Source organism: Alexandromys fortis, unplaced genomic scaffold (genome assembly GCF_014885135.2).
Source record: "Alexandromys fortis isolate MF-2015 unplaced genomic scaffold, M_Fortis_MF-2015_v1.1 scaffold_402, whole genome shotgun sequence".
NCBI lineage: Eukaryota > Metazoa > Chordata > Mammalia > Rodentia > Cricetidae > Alexandromys > Alexandromys fortis.
Genome location: NW_026068275.1, coordinates 130,494 through 149,021, shown reverse-complemented (window position 1 = coordinate 149,021; position 18,528 = coordinate 130,494). Strand labels below are relative to the sequence as shown.

The 18,528-nt window shown below is 47.4% G+C and overlaps 1 protein-coding gene across 1 annotated transcript; it reads left to right on the top strand.

Moving 5' to 3' along the window:
- The first annotated feature begins 11,748 nt into the window (after nt 1–11,748).
- Nucleotides 11,749–18,233, top strand: Vsx1 (visual system homeobox 1). The gene is made up of 5 exons (XM_050132081.1): nt 11,749–12,216; nt 14,232–14,310; nt 14,567–14,690; nt 15,584–15,761; nt 16,899–18,233. The coding sequence occupies exons 1-5, from the start codon at nt 11,787–11,789 to the stop codon at nt 17,153–17,155; spliced, it is 1,068 nt and encodes a 355-aa protein (XP_049988038.1). The 5' UTR covers nt 11,749–11,786; the 3' UTR covers nt 17,156–18,233.
- Nucleotides 18,234–18,528: the final 295 nt, after the last annotated feature.

Sequence of the window (18,528 nt, the reverse complement as noted above, 5' to 3'; positions counted from 1 at the left end):
CACAGGACTAGGGACACGAGAGCAGCCTGCGCTTCTTTCTAACAACGGAGAGAATCGGCCTTTCATTTGCTCTGTCACTGTTCAGACTTTCTGAGACATTGAGAGCCATAAAATGAACACTACAGAAACACCCATGCGAATCTACCATTTAATTTCATCTTACAACATCTGTGCTCCTTCTATTTGACATATGTGGCGGGTATCTTGACATCTCACTTCTAAATACTTCGGCATATCTTTCTGAAGGACAACATAGAACTCTAAAACCGCTGTCTCATGGCGACCACAATACCATCTTGTATTCAGTCTACATTCAAAAGGCCTCCCCATCACAAAAATTCCTTTGAACACCATTGGTTTGATCACAAGCCAGAATTTAGCCAAAGATCATGGATTCTATTTAGTGGTTACATAATCTTTTGTTTTGGAGAGAAGATTATGAGGGAGGGAGAGAGAGAGAGAGAGAGAGAGAGAGCGCCAGCCAGCCAGCCATGATGGTTTGAGTTAGGCATGGAGGATGGTGGTCAGTCATGTAGTGGGCAAACAGCCACAGGGTGGGGAGGGGAAGCTTTGGAAAAGCAGTAAAAGCCGGGGCTTGATAATGTATGCCTTTAAATCCCAGCACTTAGAGGGCAGAGGAAGATGGATCTCTGTGAGTTCCGGTACCACAACAAGTTGGTCTTCATTATATATTGTTCCTTTAGATGAACATTTCTTCAGATGGATTTTTCTCTTAAATTATGTAATAAGAGAAATGTGGAGTTAGAAACTAAGTTCTAATGATAGTATCTTTCAGATCAATAATTTAAAAAGATATCTATCTGTCTCAAGTTGGGGGTGGTGGCACATGCTTGTAATCCCAGCACTGCAGAGTCTGAGACATGATTGTGAGTTTGGAGTCCATCTATCTAAAAACAAAATACACAATAGTTTCTTAAATCATATAGGACAGAGCAGCATTACAAGCTGGTGTTAGGGTAACAGTATTGACCTTTATTGAAATTCCTGTTCCTTCATATGAGGTTGGGTTATTGCCCTGCGTCTTTCCGCCGTGCCCTGTGGTACTCTGAGGGCATTCAGTGCAGGCTAGATCTAGCATTAATTAATTGCCTCAGCTTTGGTCTGTCTAGAGATGTTTTCATCTCTCCTGTGCTTCCAAAGGAGAGCAGCTCTGTCAGCTGTAAGAGTCTCAGTTGACAGTATTCTTTTCAGACTCTAAACACCCAACTCATCTTTTTTTTTTTTTTTCACTTTCAAAGTTTCTGTTGGGAGGCCTCATCTTACTGAAGATCCCCTGAACAACCTCTTTTCACATGCTGATTTTAAGGTTTTTCTGTCTTCATCTTTCAAGAGTTCGGTTTAAGGGGCTGGAGAGATTGCGCAGTGGTGGACAGCCTGGTTCCCCTTGCAGATGCCTGGGTTCAGTTCCCAGCATCTCCATGCTGGCTCACAGCCATGCATAACTTCAGCTCCCAAGGCATTTGATGCCCTCTTCTGACCTCTTTGCATTTCTGTGGGCAGCATTGTTTTGGCTGCTTTTTCTCTCCCCTTCCATTTCCTCTGCTTTTGAAATTTATTTTATTTTATATTGCATTTCTCTTTTTAATTTTAATGAGAGCAAAAACCGTGGGTCAGGTTATCACGTTTAACTGAGTGTTCACCAAATGGCCACATCTTATCCAGCCCAGTGACTGGATCAACGTTTAAGGGCTTTGGAGGCGTTCCCACTTTCTTTCTGTTACGGCAACGAACCACCATCTAAGTACTAACTTTTGTTTAACTCTTTTTTGGGGATAAATCCCAGAGGGGACCATAATGCCAGCATCTTTAACATCTCATGGCCCTTTCTTCCCTTGCATTTCTTGCTAGTGTAGCCCTCTTCATAGGCTGTGTTCATGCAGATTGTAATGTCCAGTTGGTAGGTAATACAGGTCTTGTTGTCCTTAGATGTCATCTAGAATGAGGATAGGATAAAGCAAGGCGTGGCTGCTATGGACATAAAGCTCCTGTCTGGAAAAGGCCCATGGTTTGCAGGAAATGGGAGTTTTGTGGGTAACAGTACCACCATGACTGCAGAAAGCAAGAGACAGGTTGTGTAGACAGGGAGGGGCTGAGAGTGACATTTAATCACTGGACATTAACAGGGGACATCTGTCACTGCCTTTCAGTAAGGAAGCTATGCCTGCAGCCCTGGGATGACAATATGTTCCAGGCTTCATAATCGCTCAGGGAAAAAAAAAAAAAAAAAAAAAAAAAACCACTCCTGCAGAGGGCTCTTTCAGCGTTTGCTGCAAATCCTTCCAGTTTATTATAGAAATCCCAGGCAAATCCTTCAGTGAGTGGACTTTCTATTAACACAAAGCTGCTAAGTGAAAAACAAAATGAACAGCAGAAAACTTAAGCCAGATCCCAAATAATCACACATCGGCCCCAGGACCACCAGCCAGGAGAGACTTGCTTCAGAACTCTGGTGCTCTTGACGAGCGTGACACGGGAGACTGTGGAGATGGCCAGGTGGCTAAGAGTATATGCTGCTCTTGTGGGACGCCTGGGTTCAGTTCCCTGCACTTCATAAGGCAGCTCACAAGTGCCTGTGACTCCAGATGCAGCAAATATTCTCTGCCGGTCTCCACTGGCACCATACACACATTCATACATAGATCGATAAAAGTAAATCATTTTTAAAAGTGAACAAAGGAAGGCCTGGCAAAGCTCTAGTCCTGGCCAAATGGCTCTGGGCGCCCTTGTCCTTCCTGCTCTTCTCTGTATCTAGCTCCTGCATTTGTTATCGAAAAGGAGACTTTTAGTGGGGTGCCCATCCTTCAGTAGCATCTGGAAGGCATCAGAAGGGGGGTGCTCCAGAGCTTAGTCTCCCCCTGAGCATCTGAAGGTCCATAGGCCATAAGGAAATTCTGCAGACATGGTTTTTATTTATGCAAGTGTGCAATATGTCTCTCTTTGGATATGCTGTATGTATGCAGGTACCTATGGAGGCTGGAGGAAGCTGTCAGATTCCTTGAAGTTGGAATTACAGGTTGTTGTGACTGTCCAATTTGAGTGCTGGAAACTGAACTCAGGATCCTTTGGAAGAACAGGATGTGCTCTCGACTACTGAGCCATCTCTCAGCCCTCCAGAAGGAAAATCTAAGCGCATTTCCTTTGTGTAGCTATGACCAAGATACTTGGGAGAACAAGCAGCTGAACAAGCCGAGGAGAGCGTGCGTAGTAGGTGTAAGTTTCCAGTTTATCTATTGTTCTGTTCTTTTGTGGTGTTTTAGGGACAGGACCCTGAGTGAGTTAGGCACACATTCTTTCACTTTAGCTGAATCCCCTGCCCTCTGCCTCACACATTCATAAGCAACCATTTTTCCTGACGAGAGAAATGCTGTCACTGACTTTTGTGGAAAGAATATTGGAAAGCTATAGAACAGATTTAGAATGAGGTAGGAGCTCTGGGAATAGAGGTAGCTCTGGAGCATTGCTTAGCATGTCTGAGGCTTTTGGCCCAATATTCTAGCACTACTACTACTAATGATAAAAATAAAATCATCTGGAGTGCTGTACAATTGTAGTGACTTTTTTTTTTTTGGCTTTGTCACACTGGGGCAGGAGTGGCGGGATGTGCCACAGTTGGTGCTCTTAGCAGAAGCCATTAGCATCACAGTGTGAGCCAGGATCAGCGTTTCACTCCCACCAGCGGAGCCTACGTTGAATCCACGTGCAGGATTAATATCTTCCTAAGGTATGGTGCAGGGACCAATTCTCTGAGGAAAACGGCTTCATTTAGCAGGATTAGCTCTCTCGCTTATCTGTGGAGAGGCTGAGATAAACGCGCCATATATGTCACCGGCCGGTCAGTCCTTGTATGTACGCATTCATGGGTATCTGCCTCCCTGTTCATCCAGCAGGATGAACCAAGCATTGCAGGATGACACATAAAACCAGGAATAGATTGGATAGGCCTTGTTCAGAACTGCCAGGAGCATTTCTAAAATGCATATTTTTAAATTTTGCTTCATTTTCCATGGTTTCATTCCTTAAACAGTCCAGTATCTCTAGCAGGTCTTAGATATGTGTTAGAGAAGGTCCATCTAAGTCATATAGGTCCACACGAACACACATGTACACAAAGACACAGCTATTTAAGTGAAGTTGTCTGAGAGAAGCTATGCCCGGGCCCATTTACTTCATTAATATCAGATCTTAATAGCTCACACATGAAAGATGAAAAGAAAGAGTTCGGGAGACCAACAGCTGTCAGGCTAGCAGTGGGCAGCATTTACCTGCACACGTGGACCTGACTCTGTCTATGTCACGGAGCTAGCTTCCCCCAGCTCTTTTATTTCAGTCTCTCCAGACTTTTCCTTATTTCTATTGCAGCCTACTTGCAGGAGCCCTTCCTCCCACCCCACCTCTATCCCCTGGGGACTCTGCCTCCTGGTGCAGACCCAGGGTCCCCTTAGCTCTTTCCCACTGAGCTTACAGAGTAAGCAGTGCCTGCACCTCCTCCAGCCACCAGTAGGGGGTGAGCAAGAATTTATATGGTGCAGCGGAGACTATAATTTCCCCGCTACCAGAGCGGACATGGGAGCAGCAGGAAACCAAGCGATGTTTTTCTTTAGACCCTGCCTCTCCCACATCCCCTGCCCCATCCCCTTTCCTGGAACCTTCTTGGGCACATGCTCAGGTGACAGAGTGAACACCAGCAACTATCAGGCCCCTCAGAGGAAATGTTTGATTTTAGGCCAGATGAGACACTTACGGAGGAGCAGCAGATGGTTCATAGAGCCAGTGCTCCCTTATCCCCAGAGTCTGAGCCCCATTCCCATGGCGTCCTCTGGGTGCTCTCCTAGTTTATGACACACAAGCAATGCAATGTCACTCACAGGTCAAAAGGCTCTCAGGCCAGCAGCACATGTGGGAAAGACAGAGATGTCTTTTTTGGCCCCTCATCTGTTCTTCAGTCTCTCAAGTCTTAGTCAGTGTCCGCCAGCCCCAATCCTAGACTCTCTAGGCTCCCAACACATCTTGGCATCCCATCCTGCATCTCGGGAGAAAGCCAGGGCAGAGATGATCAGGACAGGACTGGCCCAGTCAGCCTGCTTTAGCCTCTCCACGTGGACTAGCCCCAGAGCCTCTGCTTTCGCAGGCAGAGCACCCACCCTTCCTTCTGTTCCAGGCATTTACTGCGCTCTGGTTGTCATGCTGAAGATGGGTCTGACATCTGCACGGTTCTGAACGAACCCATCAGCTTCCTCCAGCAGAATTTTGTCACATCCTAGGGCAAACAGGATCCCCCAAAGAGACGGGCAGATACGATGCACTCAGTGCTTGCAGTACACAGCATGACCTCAACCAAATGCTTCCTCACTCCAGAGGCAAGGGTGGCTGGGCACGGAGTGTGCTCTACGGTGAAGAAGAGTCAGAATACTCAGAGATAGAGTGGGAGGGAGAAGGGTCTCAACACAGCTTCTGCAGGCCTGGTTGTATCCCATTGTTCCATGGGTCACATTTGCCGCCCCATCCCACGGGCTAGTTCCCTTCTGCTTCCGCTAGTTCCGGTTGGCCCTGACACTTCCAGACAGAGACTCCTTGACAAGTTATGTGTATGAAATCATTTGTTTTGCTCCTTTTTGGTTGTTTTTTTTTTTTTTTTTTTTGTTTTTGAGACAAGGTCTCATGCAACACAGGCTTGTTTCAAACGCTGTAGCCAAGAATGACTGTGCGCTCCTGATCCCCTCGTCTGCATCCCCGCACCGATGAGATTACAGTGTGTGCTACCATGCCTGATTTACACGGTGCTGGACATAGAACCCGGGACCTCATGCATGCAAGACAAGTTCTGTGTAAACCATTCCCAGTGCCTTGTTTTCCATTTTTAAGGTAATTGTGAATGGATTAAACAGAATCGCCCCTAGAAACGCTGGATAAATATGCTTTTTTAAAGTCACCATTTGTCTTGCGACATCTAAAGGGAATTTCCAGGACCCAGAATGAAGGTGAAAACCAGGGTGGTGAGAGGAACTGAGAGCAGGCTCTTCTTTTTGTTCCTTGCCAGCTTTGGGAACTACATTTTGTCCTTTTATTTTAAGAACGTGAACAGAAAGTGCAGAGAGTTCCCATATACACAGTGAGACCTCCTGTCATTAAAATCTTTCATGATTTTTGTATTGATCAAGACCACACTGTGGGGAGGTTGTTGAATTATGGAGCCTGAGACTGGACAGCCGCACTCTGTCACTTAGTTGTTGCTTCCCCACGACACCACAACAGTTTCACTGCACGGGAAGAGCCTCCATATGCCGCCTGTTCATCTTTCCCTCCTACTGATCCCCTGGCAACCGTAGCTTTGCCTCTTCTGGAATGTCAAATGTGAAATCACACAGTATGTAGCTTTCTCGGATTGGTTTCCTTTACTGAGTAATGGCATTTAAGATTTTTCCCTGTCTTTTCATTTTCATTTCCTTTTTTTTTTTTTCAGGGTCTCTCTATGTAGCTCTGGCTGTCCTAGAATTTATGTATGTAAATCAGATGGTCTTGATTTGTTGTTTGTTTGTTTTTGTTTTTGAGACAGGGTTTCTCTGTGTAGCCCTGCTTGGAACTCATTTTGTAGACCAGAATGGTCTTTAATTCATATCGATCCACCTGGCTATGCCTCCCAAGTGCTGGGATTGAAGGCATGGCCCACTATGCCCTCCCCAAGATTTATTTATTTATTTATTATGTATGCAGTGTTCTGCCTGCATTCGCGCTTACAGGCCAGAAGAGGGCACCAGAACTCATTACGGATGGTTGTGAGTGACCACGTGGTTGCTGGGAATTAAACTCAGATCCTTTGGAAGAACAGCCAGTGCTCTTAATCTCTGAGCCATCTCTTTAGCCCCATTTATTTTTTATTTTTTGGTTTTTCAAGATAGAGTTTCTCTGTAGCTTTCGAGTTTGTCCTGGAACTAGCTCTTATAGACCAGGCTGGTTTTGAACTCACAGAGATCCATCTGCCTCTGCCTCCCAAGTGCTGGGATTAAAGTGTGCGCCACCACTGTCCAGCTTTGCCTGGCTCTTTTCATTGTTTTGATAATAGAACAATATTTCACTGCCTGTTTGTAATATAGTTTGTATATTTCTCAATGGATGGACCAGGTTGATTGCTTCCAACACTGGATTATTATATAAAAAACACCCTGCTATGAATATTCATATTGTGAGAGCATGCTCACCAATGCAAGTGAGTAAATACCAAAATATACGATTGCCACATCATATGATAAGATCGTGTGTAGTTTTGAAATAAATGGACAAACTGCCTTTAAATGTTCTTTGTATATATCAGATACAAGTTTTTAAACAGATCTGTGTTTTGTAAATATTGCCTCCGAGTCTGTAGCTTGTCCTCCCATTGTGTTGTTCATAGACTGCATAGTCTATACAGATTTTCCAAACGCTTTTAATGCTAATTTACCCACACTTCTGATTTTGCTCTACCCTCAAATTCCCCAATTATTCCCTTTCTCCTTTTCCAATCTGCTTCTACTATGCCCCTTTCCTTATCCACCCCACCGTGGACCCCTTTGGTTTCTTGGCTTCTTCAGGTACCCCAGTTTAAATACACAAATCTAAAAGATTGAAAACTTCGATTTACAGATGAGAGAAAACACATGACATTTGTCTTTCTGGGTCTGAACTACCTTACTAAGTATGTTTGTCCCCTCCATTTACCTGCAAACTTTACAATCTCTTTTTTTTCTTTACAGATGAATAGCATTCTATTATGTATATGCCTCTTGGTTTCATTATCATAGCTGTTGTGAATAGCCGCGAACATAGGTGAGCAAGGATCTCTGCAAATATAGAATCCTTTGGATGTATATGCCCAGGAGGGGTATAGCTGGTCCTTTGTATGGTTTCTATTCTTTTCAACTTGCTGAACCATGTCTTACAATCCAGAATACGGCCTATCTTGGAGCTGTCCCATGTAATCTTCTCTCTGTGTTTATGTGTGTGCATTCTTGCTGTTTTTCAGGCATTATCCACTTTAAAGAATATTATTTGAGACAAGATCATTCACTGGCTTGGAGTTCACCAAGCAGGCTAGGCTGGCTACATTAAGCTCCAGGAACCTGCTTGCTTCTACCTTCCCAGTGCTGGAATTACAAACATGTTCCTCTGTTCCTGGCTTTTTACATGGGTACCGAGGATTTGAACTCAGGTCCTCCTGTTTGTGTGGTAGTCACTTTACCAACTGACACCCCAAATCTCCAAATCTGTTATGTTTTTTAAAAGATTTATTTTTGAAAATCCTCCCCTACCCTAGGTGTGTGTGGGGGGGGCTGGGGTTTGTGCACATAAATGCTGGGGCTGAAGAGGCCAAAGGCACTGGACACCCTGGTGCTGGAGTCTTAGGAGGTTGTGATCCATGTGACATGGGGGTTGGGAACCAAACTGTAACTGTAATTGTTCCTAGTAGGAACAGCCCTACTAGGACCTTGGGGACAGTCCTACCAGGACCCTGTAGAGACAGAGTAGAGCGCACCGCACATGTCTGTGGTAGAACAGAGTGTGTGCCATCCACTTCTGTTGTCCTGTGAACAAGGGCTTTTCAGAACATAGACTAATTCTTTGCACGTGTGGCTAGCTAGTAAGGTAAACTCAGAGCCAAGAGAATCCCCTGGAAAAGATAAGAAGCTAAGGCAGGGACTGGGAGACTAAGGAGGGTAGGCAAACCAACCACAGAAAGGGACAGGAACAGGAAAAGTAGCTCTTCTACAACTTTTTTTGTTTGTTTGGTTTTGTTTTTGAGACAGATTTCTACTCTGTAGCCCAGGTGTCCTCCGGGTCTCCAGCGAGTTGTGATTTTCCCGGCTCAGCATCCCATAGGCTGGAATCACAGGCAGGAGCCAATATACTGGGCCCTAACAGCATCTAAGAAGGGGCAGAGAATGAACTATGAGAGCATCTCACACTCTATCCCACTCCTGTAACATCTGAAGGTTTTGTATAGTTAGCCAGGCCAGCAGCAGCTCTGAAAAGATGGGAAGTAGTATCTGTGGACCAGCCCCAATCAGGTTCCGTGAAAGGCTGCAATGCATCTAAACTGGGCAAACAGGAGAAGCAGTGGACGGGCACATATGTGGCTGGCATCAGAGAGGGTCTGGAAACATTCCCTGGAAATAGTGATAGGAAAAACTTTGATTAGTTAAATCCTAGATAATCCTGGCTGATGAAGGCAGATCTGGACTCCCTAACGGATTTAGGGTTCCAAAGAGGGTGGCAGGGGCAGCAGACACTGGCCCTAGATCTGCGCTTGGTGAGAGGAGGCCAAGAGGAGTCCACACCAGGCTGCCAAAGCATCAGGATGAGGTGCAGACCTCCTGCCCATGTCTTTATCTGCCTGGAGATAGGGTGGACATACACAGAGTGGGTAGACAGAGCCGCCCCCTGTGCCTGGTCCCTTAAGTTACCGGAAGTGATTTCCTCCACTTTGAAGGTCATTTGGGTAAAGCACTTCCTCCTCTCTTGCTCCCCAGTCTCCATCCTTTGTCACCAGCTATTGGACGGCTGCAGCCATGGGGGTGTGGTGACACAGGTTCCTTAGCAGGGAGGGGACCATGAAAATCAAATTCTTTTCTTAGTTTGTGTGTTGGAGGGTGTCATGTGTGCTAGGGGGTGCACCCGTGAAAGTCGGAGGACAGTTTGAGAGAGTGGCTTCTCTCCCTCCACTACTGTGATTCTGGACTCCTTGGGTAGTCTGGCATGGAGTCAAACACCTTTATCCTCTGAGCCACCTCGAAGGCTCCATGAAAGGATTCTTTATCACTTTCCCTTGCCAGTAAAGTGCCCAGAGATCCAGCTCTCCTACCAGAGTCCCTGCCAATTGGGAAACAGGCAGCATTGGGGTGCCCCTGTCCAGCAATAATGGGACCCTTAAGCCTTCCTCAGTCGGGCTCTGCCTCACTTTCCCCATTTCTCTTCCCATGTTCCATGAGAACATTTGATTTATATGAGTAACCTCTCATCTGCAAAGTGGGTTTATTAGGTAAGATCTTTCTCGGGGGTTTAAAATCAGATGTGCTCTGGGCTGTTCTCCGTGGCTGAGGCCAGACATTCCTCCCATCCCCAACCTTTTGGTTTCTTACCTCTGGCATCCACTCGGGGTGTGGGGAGTCTGTCATCTTGGCAGCCAGAGACCTGAACCTTAGCTATAGACCCGAGGCAAGGTCGCTGGAGCCTCTTCTATTTGCTGGTGACCATTTCTGAATCACCTACCCCAGCTGCAGACCACTGGGTATCTTAACCGCGAGCCCCAATCCGAATTTACAAATGACCACGCAGGGCTCTGTATTTCTGATGTCTTCCCCTAAATTTGGGCAACATTCCTGGCAGAACCGAAAAGACCCCCCACCCCGCGCCCCTTCCCGCCCGCGAGCAACTCAGGACAATTATTCTGAAGGAAAGTTACCGGTTTGCTAATCCAGCAGAACAGCTTGGAAGGGAGATTTGGGTCTTCCTTTAATAATGGAAAGTTAATGCGCAGCCTCTTGCTATTGTCTTTCTTGGAGCCCCTTGTTTAATCCTCTGGCTTAGTGGTGGCGCCCCTCACACGGCGAAGACTGCTCGGGAGACTGCTGGGCTGGGCTCTGGCCAGGTTCCTCGGGGAGGGGGAGGAAGCCGCGCCGCGCCGCGCCGCGCCGCGCCGCGCCGCGCCCCGCAGGTCTCCAAAAGTTGTGGCTCGCTGTCTTGGAAACCAGGAGATTTTGAGAAGCGCCTGAGAGCAGGGCCCCAAGAGAGGATGGGTGTTCTGGGCTGGAGGCTGAGCCAGGAGTGGCTGGCTCACGTGTTTTAATTAGCTCTAATTTCAACAAATACGGAATTCCTACTTGCCAATCAGATTGTCTTTGGATAATTATAAACCCTGACCGTCTCAGTGAGGAGTCCCAGTAGATGGACCTGTTTACCTCACGCTCCCCACCTGTTTAGGATTGCTCAATTAAATACCGGTACACCGGTATACTAAAACAATATCCATTGCTTACGAGAAATTAACATTTTACTGGGTTGTGCGATTTTTGTTAATCTGCCCGCGGTTTTAGCCCTCCTATTCCACATCTGCCTCTCCTCCTCTCTCCTCTTTTCGTAGTTGCCGTGAATTTGCGAATTTGTTGCATTCTCCTCTCCAGCCCTTGGGGGTCTAGCGAGGGAAGGGCTTGGTTGGAGCGAGAGTTGCGGGCCTTGAGTTAAATACAAAATGTCAGTTTCTTTCCTGCAGGGGTTTTCAGGCTGAGCGCTGGAGTTGAACCGGCGGGCCTGCGTGGTTTGGTAGTGAGGGGGATGTGGTTGGGAACCCCCCAAGGCCTTATAGGACGGTTGGGCGTGTGAGGTTTCAGAAGGCCAGGAGTGTCCAGAGGGTAGCTAGCTCATCAGGATGGATGTGGAACTTGTGGTTTTCATGGAGTGGGCAGGCAACACACTCCTCGTTGCTTGCTCACTTTTCCTTTCCTTCCAGAGCATGGGGGTGGGGTGGGTAAGGGACTGCTGGAGAGAGAAATGAGGTGACTAGGAGGACCTCAGTTGGGAGGCCAACAACTCAGGGGAAGGGAGCTGGTAGCGTCTGCACCTCGCTGGTGGGAGCCCGGATGAGTCTGCTCCCTGCTGATTGGTGCCTTCTGGGCCGTCTAGGTCTTAGGGACAGCCTACCCAGCATAAAAGGCCTGAGTTAGCCTCTTTTGCACAGGTGACCGGGAGGGACTCAACTCCCCTCGCCTGGCGCCTGGCCTAGAGAGCTGAGAAACATGACTGGAAGGGACGGGCTTTCGGATGGGCGCTCTAAGAGTAGAGCCCTGGCGCCGGGCTGTCCTCCCACCGGCTCTCGCCTTCGAAGCTTCGCCATCAACGACTTGCTGGGTTTGGAAGCGGACTTGCCTACTCCGGCGGGACCCGAGTTGGGATCCAGCTGTGAAACTGCAGCGGAGCCCGCGGGGTCCGGGCCAGGACTCTGCGGTTCTTGCCCTGCCCGTGGGGCTCTCCCGCTGGGGCTGGGTCTCTTCTGTGGCTTCGGGGCGCAATCCCCCTCCGCGGCTGCTGCTCGTGCGCGCTGCTTGCTCCTCGCCGATCTGAGGCTTCTCCCACCCGCGGGTCCCGAGCCTGCCGTCGCCCAGAGCTCCGTCCGCCCGTCGCCTGCGCTTGGCCGCCAGCAGCGTAGCGAGAGTGTCTCCACGTCGGGTAATTTTAGGCAACGCTTTCCGATCCCAATTCAGAAGCACCTGTGTAATGCTTGGTCACCCTTCAAGACACCTTAGATCTCGAGAGATTGGAATCCCAAAGAGAACCCCGTCCTGACAAGGGGATCCGCTGTACCTCCTGCCGTTGCTGGTCTCCAAACCCCAGTCTTTCCTCCCAAGCTTTATTCCCGCGGGCAGTGGGGACAGTCACCGTGGGTTCCGATGGATCCTGTGTAATCCAGACCCGCAGGCACCTTTCTCTCAGCGCTTAGCACGCGTTTTTGAGAGGCTCGTGGTTAGGAAGATCAGGGTCTGTTTGTCTATCCTTAAGGCAGAATCAACCGAACTGACCCGTAGTTGAAGAGGGCTGGGTGTCCCCCGAGAACTCTTGGCCTCTCCGGGTGCTGAGAAGGGAGTTCCAGGTCTCCAACCATTCTCTCTCTTCCCCTCATTTTTTTCCACTCATGTTTTGTTCGGAGTTCACCTATTTTTCTCAGGGAAAAAAAAAAGTCTTGGATTGTGGGGCAAGAGAAAGAACCTAAGACATTCTTCCACCGGGCAAGAAACTGGGAGGCTGGAGATGTGACGGGGAGGGAGAGAGAATAATGCGGAAAAATCGACCGCGAACCTAGCAAAACTCCTGCAGAGCAGCGCCGGGCTGGGTAGGCAGAGTGGAGTGTGGTGAGCAAAGACGGGCCGCTCTCTGGAGCTCTCAGCGGCAAACGGTCCATTGCATACTCCTCGCCTCTCTAGTATGAAAGGAGCCCCTCTTTTGTTGTGTCGTTAAGATCCAAAGGCTATCTTCACAGATTGACTTCTCCAAATATTAATAAAAGGAAAGGTAAAAACTGCAAGGAAAGGTAAAAAATGCAAGTAAATTTTATCCCGAATGGGCATTTCATGCAGAAACAGCGTCATGTGACTGGTGGGAAATCTGTCACCTTAAAAAAGCAAAAAGACACAGTTGAAGTGTATTTAAATACTAGGTTGTCAATCCAATATATGCAAATGTTATCATTTCCGTGTAATCGACAATTATGCTTTGGGGGATATTAAGTTTCCCAGACTGACAAAGTGTTTTCTATCTGCCGCAAGTCTTAGTAGCCACTTCTCATGCATTTCCTCACTCCAAGTATGCAGTGACTTCCGGACGCTTCACAGCACAGCACAGAATATTACAGTCCAAGGATGCCGTTTTGTAGTGATGTCATGGATACAGAAACAAAACTGACGATCTTTCATTGCTTTTGACTTTACTCATTTAAAAAATATTTGGGGGGCAATTCTACTTTTGAATGATGAGCCTGGTAATAGTTTGGCTTCTAGCTTTCCTTACCCTGAGAGCGTTTGCTATGTTGAATACGGGCAGAGAACCGAACAGTCGAATGGTATTGTTTCCAAGGAAATCTGCACATCACTAGAACATGTATGTCATGCATGTAAAAGCTTCCTGGGCACACCAAAGCAGGGTGAACTTTGACAAAGATTCTGATGTCCCAAATCTCAGAAATGTCCACATGGACACTGAGGGGAACTGTGAGGCACCTGGAGCAGGGGGGACTGTCAGCTGCCTACCGACTCAGGTTGGCAAGACAGTAAGTAGCCAAGTAGCATTGGCTTTCCAGAATGTGAGATTTAGATCCCAACTTCATCACTGCAACTTGACCTTTTGTGACCTGGCGGGGCAGCAATACCAGCTGCCTTTGTCCTTTTATTTTATGTGGAATAATAGAAATAAAGCAGACAGCATCTGGGAGTGGGAATTGCTCTCTTTGCTTGTGCATATCACTAAGTACATTCTTGTTTTGCTTTTTTTTTTAACCAGGCTGCCCTCGAACTCATAGAGACCCACCTGCCTCTGCCTCCCAAGTGCTGGGATTAAAGGCGTGCGCCACCACCTCCTGGCTTACTAAGTACATTCTTAGCACATGATGTTAACCTTGACATTTAAAATATAGCAAAATACATAGCTCAAAATATTCACATTCTCAGAGAGTTCTCTTCTCGTATCAATAGATGGGGACAGTCCGTCTGAAGAAAAGAGTGATCTGAAGATGTCCCCTGCCCAGGGCAAGAGGAAGAAGCGGAGGCACAGGTATGGGTCCAGGCTTCTTGGCCTGTCTTTCCTCAGAGGGACACAACTCTACTGTCTTTGAGAACAGCGTCTAAGGATGCATAGAGAGCCCAGCAGTCCTACAGTGGCCAGTGAGAACCATACATTTATTTTCAAAGTTGACATGTATTACTCAGAAGGCTACAGGGAAATCTGTACAGTTCTGGAGACATAATTTGGTAGGCTGGTAAGTGGGTTTTCTCTTTCTGGCGTATTACATGTGTAATTTTCTCTACAGGACAGTTTTCACTGCCCATCAACTTGAAGAACTGGAGAAAGCATTTGGTGAGGCTCACTACCCTGATGTGTATGCCCGGGAAATGCTGGCTGTGAAAACAGAGCTCCCTGAGGACCGAATACAGGTGTCTAGTGGTGCCCTTTCTCGTCTAAAGACAGGGTAGAGAACGTGTCATCCCCCCCACCCCCCATGAACTAGCCACAGCTACTCAGGACAGCCCTGCACGGTCCTCTTCACTTGAGAGCTGAGAGTGGCTTAGTTAAAGGCACTAAAAGGCTCTCTCTGGCCTTTGTGCTTTTTTTCCCCTCTATCATTATCTTTGACCTATCCTCAAACATTACACAATGGTGAGCCATCGAGATGGCCTAGTTGGTTAAGGCACCTGCCACCAAAATGACTTCCACCTGAGTTGGATCCCTGGGAGCCACTTGGTAGGAGAGCACTAATTCTTGCACGTTGTTCTCAGACAGCCGTGTTTGTGCTGTGTCACACCAGCTTCTTCATGCATGCACACAAAATTATTAAAAGTGATATTTAAGGAAGTCAGACAATTGTGTATTGAGCTAGGAAGCTGCATGAAGGCACATTAGTAAACATGTTTAGCTCGCCTCTTTAGTTTTTAAAGAAATCACCATCTACAGCCTGAGTAGGTGTCATAGTGTATCAACCCTGAAAGTCTGAAGGGACCACTCACTGCCCCTGTAGACTTTCTCAACAGGAAAGTCAGGAAACGTTGTTGTGCGCAGCCCCTTTATAAACACACTGCAGGAAAGGGTTCTTTTCATTCCTTATTTTTGCTTCCTGACGCCTTAGAAAACTTGAGAGGAAGCGACTTCTGCCTTATCCCCACCATGCTGATTCCTTGCTGGTTTGGAGGGCTGTTGCCAAGCTGACTGGCTCGCAGGCTTGGGTGGGGAATGGGCCCTTTGTAGACCCGGAGTCCTGGAGTGCACGTGCTCCTCCAGGCATTCCTTTTCATAGGGTCTCTCCTTGAGACCCTCCTCTGCCTCTAACCAGGTCTGGTTCCAGAACCGGAGGGCCAAGTGGCGCAAGCGAGAGAAGCGCTGGGGCGGCAGCAGCGTGATGGCTGAGTACGGGCTCTACGGGGCCATGGTGCGCCATTGCATCCCGCTGCCAGATTCCGTGCTCAACTCTGCGGATAGCCTGCAGGGCTCCTGTGCGCCCTGGCTTCTGGGTAAGCCCTTGCCTGAGAACCGGACCAGGGAGGTGGGCGGGGTCCTCACTGTGGACTAACGGAGCAAAGCAGGAGAGGTCTCAGGTTTAGGCCCTGTCTGAACTCTTAATTTCTCTTTAATTCCTAGCCTTAATTTTCATTGGAAGTGTGGAGGCAGAGTGTGGGAAAGTCCTTTTGGGCTATTCACATTGGCAAATGGAAATAGTCAGGGAAACTTGCCTCGTGTTTGATACGTATGTTAAAGAGGTCAATGCTGCTGGGAAGTTTAGAAACTTAGACAGTTTAGAGTGCAAGGGTAATAGGGCCGTTCCGAGCAGGGAGAATCTAGGGCACGCCTTTCTGTTTGCACTGTGGAAATAACAGGCCAGGTCCTGGTCCTGATTTAACAAATGTGCCCTTTCTGGTGCGCTTACCCCTTCCTGATCTGTTTGGGTTCAGAGTTTGCAGGCTTGGGTCCCAAGATAATCACTACCAGAAAATTAATTAGGTGGATCATAGAGGGATTTTAGGTGGGGAAAGCTCAGCAAACAGTGCTCCGGCAATGTGCTGTGCTGAGAACCGGAGATACAGCCTAGACTTTGCCTAAGGACCGACAAGATTAGAGAGAAGCGGGGATGGAGAGCCAAGCCCAGTCCTCCGAAATCACACAAATAGGGCTACTTGTTGGCACTGGACTTCAGTCACACAAGCCACTGGGTTTAGTGCTGATCTAGGGTCATTTTGTTTTCCAAACAAACGTGAAACCACCATGTCACCCAACAAAGCAATTTTGCAAGAGTGACAACTGGTGGACAGGACCTTCTAAGCCCTAGTGCTGGGAGTTAACCCCCCCCCCCCCCGTGGCTCTCCTAGGCCCCAGAGGAACACGGACAAAGAAAATTTTAGAGATAGAAGGAACAGTGATAAAAGGAAGGAATGCACTTAATTGCTGAGTTTAAAAATACTTTTGAGCCTGGTGTGGTGACACAAGCTTTTGAGCTGAGTCCCTGGGATGGAGAGGCAGGCGGGTCTCTGTGAGTCTGAGGTCAGCCTGGTCTGCATAGCAAGATCCAAGACAGTCAGGACTACATAGACAGACCCTGTCCCAAAACAAATAAAAAAAAATTGTTGTTGTTGTTGTTCCTTTCTGTTTTCCAGGGATGCATAAAAAGTCGACAGGGATGAAGAAACCAGAAAGTGAAGACAAGTTGGCAGGACTCTGGGGCTTTGATCACCTCAAGGAAGGCACTAATAAGGGCCAGGATGGACTTGAAGGGGGCCCAGGCAACACAAGCCTGAACCCTGAGGACAGCTTGGAAGATGTTGCCATTGACCTGTCCAGCTCTTCCAGACAGGAGACAAAGAAAATGTCCCCAGGGTCCAGTGCTCTGGGATGTCACCATGACCCAGGGTAGCAGGTGCTCCAGCCCCCAAAGGTGGGAGCCTCATGAGACCAACAGAGTGCTCCCCCTCCTCCCCAAACTGGATATATGCATAGTTCTCACCAGCAATTTTTAGGAGACAAAACTGGTCCAAGACAAACACCTTCAGTTTGATTTTCTTCCTGAAACACCTGGATGAAAGGCAGCATTGTGTTGGATAAATGATAATCTAGGGAATGGTCCATTGAATTCTAGAATGGAGGACACTTTTTATAACCTTGAACCAGTCAATTTGGTCTAAAATTTTGTTTCTCCGTTGTAGAATTTGAGCAGGAAAGATTTGAAATTCAAAGGTAGTTTTAGGGATGGAGTAAGACTTAGCTCAGTTGACAGTACACACACAGGCCTGAGGCCAATCCCCAGTGCCACATAAACCAGATGTGGGTGGCGCATACCTGTAAACCCAGCACTCAGGAGGTGGACACAAGAAATCAGATGTTTAAGAGCGTCTCGGTTTGAGGTCCACCTGGACTCTGTAAGACCCTATTGAGAGAGAGAGAGATAGAGATAGAGATAGAAAGAGAGAAAGACTATACTATTACCACCTACATTATTTGAGATATTGTTCAATCATTAAGAGCACTGGTCTTACCTCTTCACTCTAAGTTAGAATATTTGGATTTGGTTTGGTTTTGTTGAAACAGGCAGGGTCTTGCTCTGCAGCCCAGGCTAGCTTCAATTTTATGATTTACTGCCTCAACCTCTCCAGTGCTGGGATTACAAGTGTGAATACAATTGTTTTACAAACCAGAAGTTTCTAAACAGATAGTGAATGAATGAATGAATGAATGAATGCTGTATCACTTTTCCTGGAACCGGCTCTTAGACATTCTTGTTCTCACAGTAATTTTGTGTTCTGAGTGTCACGTGATAGGCCTTGGATATTTGATGCATAAACAACAAAGAAAACCATACCCCTCCCTTCCTCTGAGATCATCTGGAGCCATGTTTAGGTAACTGTTAAATATCTGAGGACTGTCTGAAGGTCAGACCTGATTTCTTGGTCCTTTTGAATTTATGTTTGGAAGCACTTTAGTGAGTTGAATTTATGAATGTTTTCTTTCCTGTATTTCCTTTGTCGTTTATTTATTATTTAAAAATAAATTCATGATGTGTCTGACTCAAGACTATTTGCTGGTCCCTTGTTGGGCTCTCCCTCCTGTCCCTTTTAGCCTGGGAGCATGCACAACGGGTTGTCTTTCAGGCTCCTGTGTAGGGGACTGTGAGCCAGCGGTAGCCCTGGCTGGGTTACCTTTTGGAGTTCATTGTCTGAAGAAGGGTTGGCTGTTGGCTGTTTGGGGTGGCTTCCTCTGCAGCAAATTATCTCACACACACACACACACACA

Bases quoted from the DNA above. Each gene is read 5' to 3' on its own strand.
- Vsx1 (XM_050132081.1), top strand. From the start codon at position 11,787: ATGACTGGAAGGGACGGGCTTTCGGATGGGCGCTCTAAGAGTAGAGCC. The intron at 14,311-14,566 runs GTATGGGTCCAG...TTTTCTCTACAG, and splicing joins AGGAAGAAGCGGAGGCACAG to GACAGTTTTCACTGCCCATC. The intron at 14,691-15,583 runs GTGTCTAGTGGT...GCCTCTAACCAG, and splicing joins TCCCTGAGGACCGAATACAG to GTCTGGTTCCAGAACCGGAG.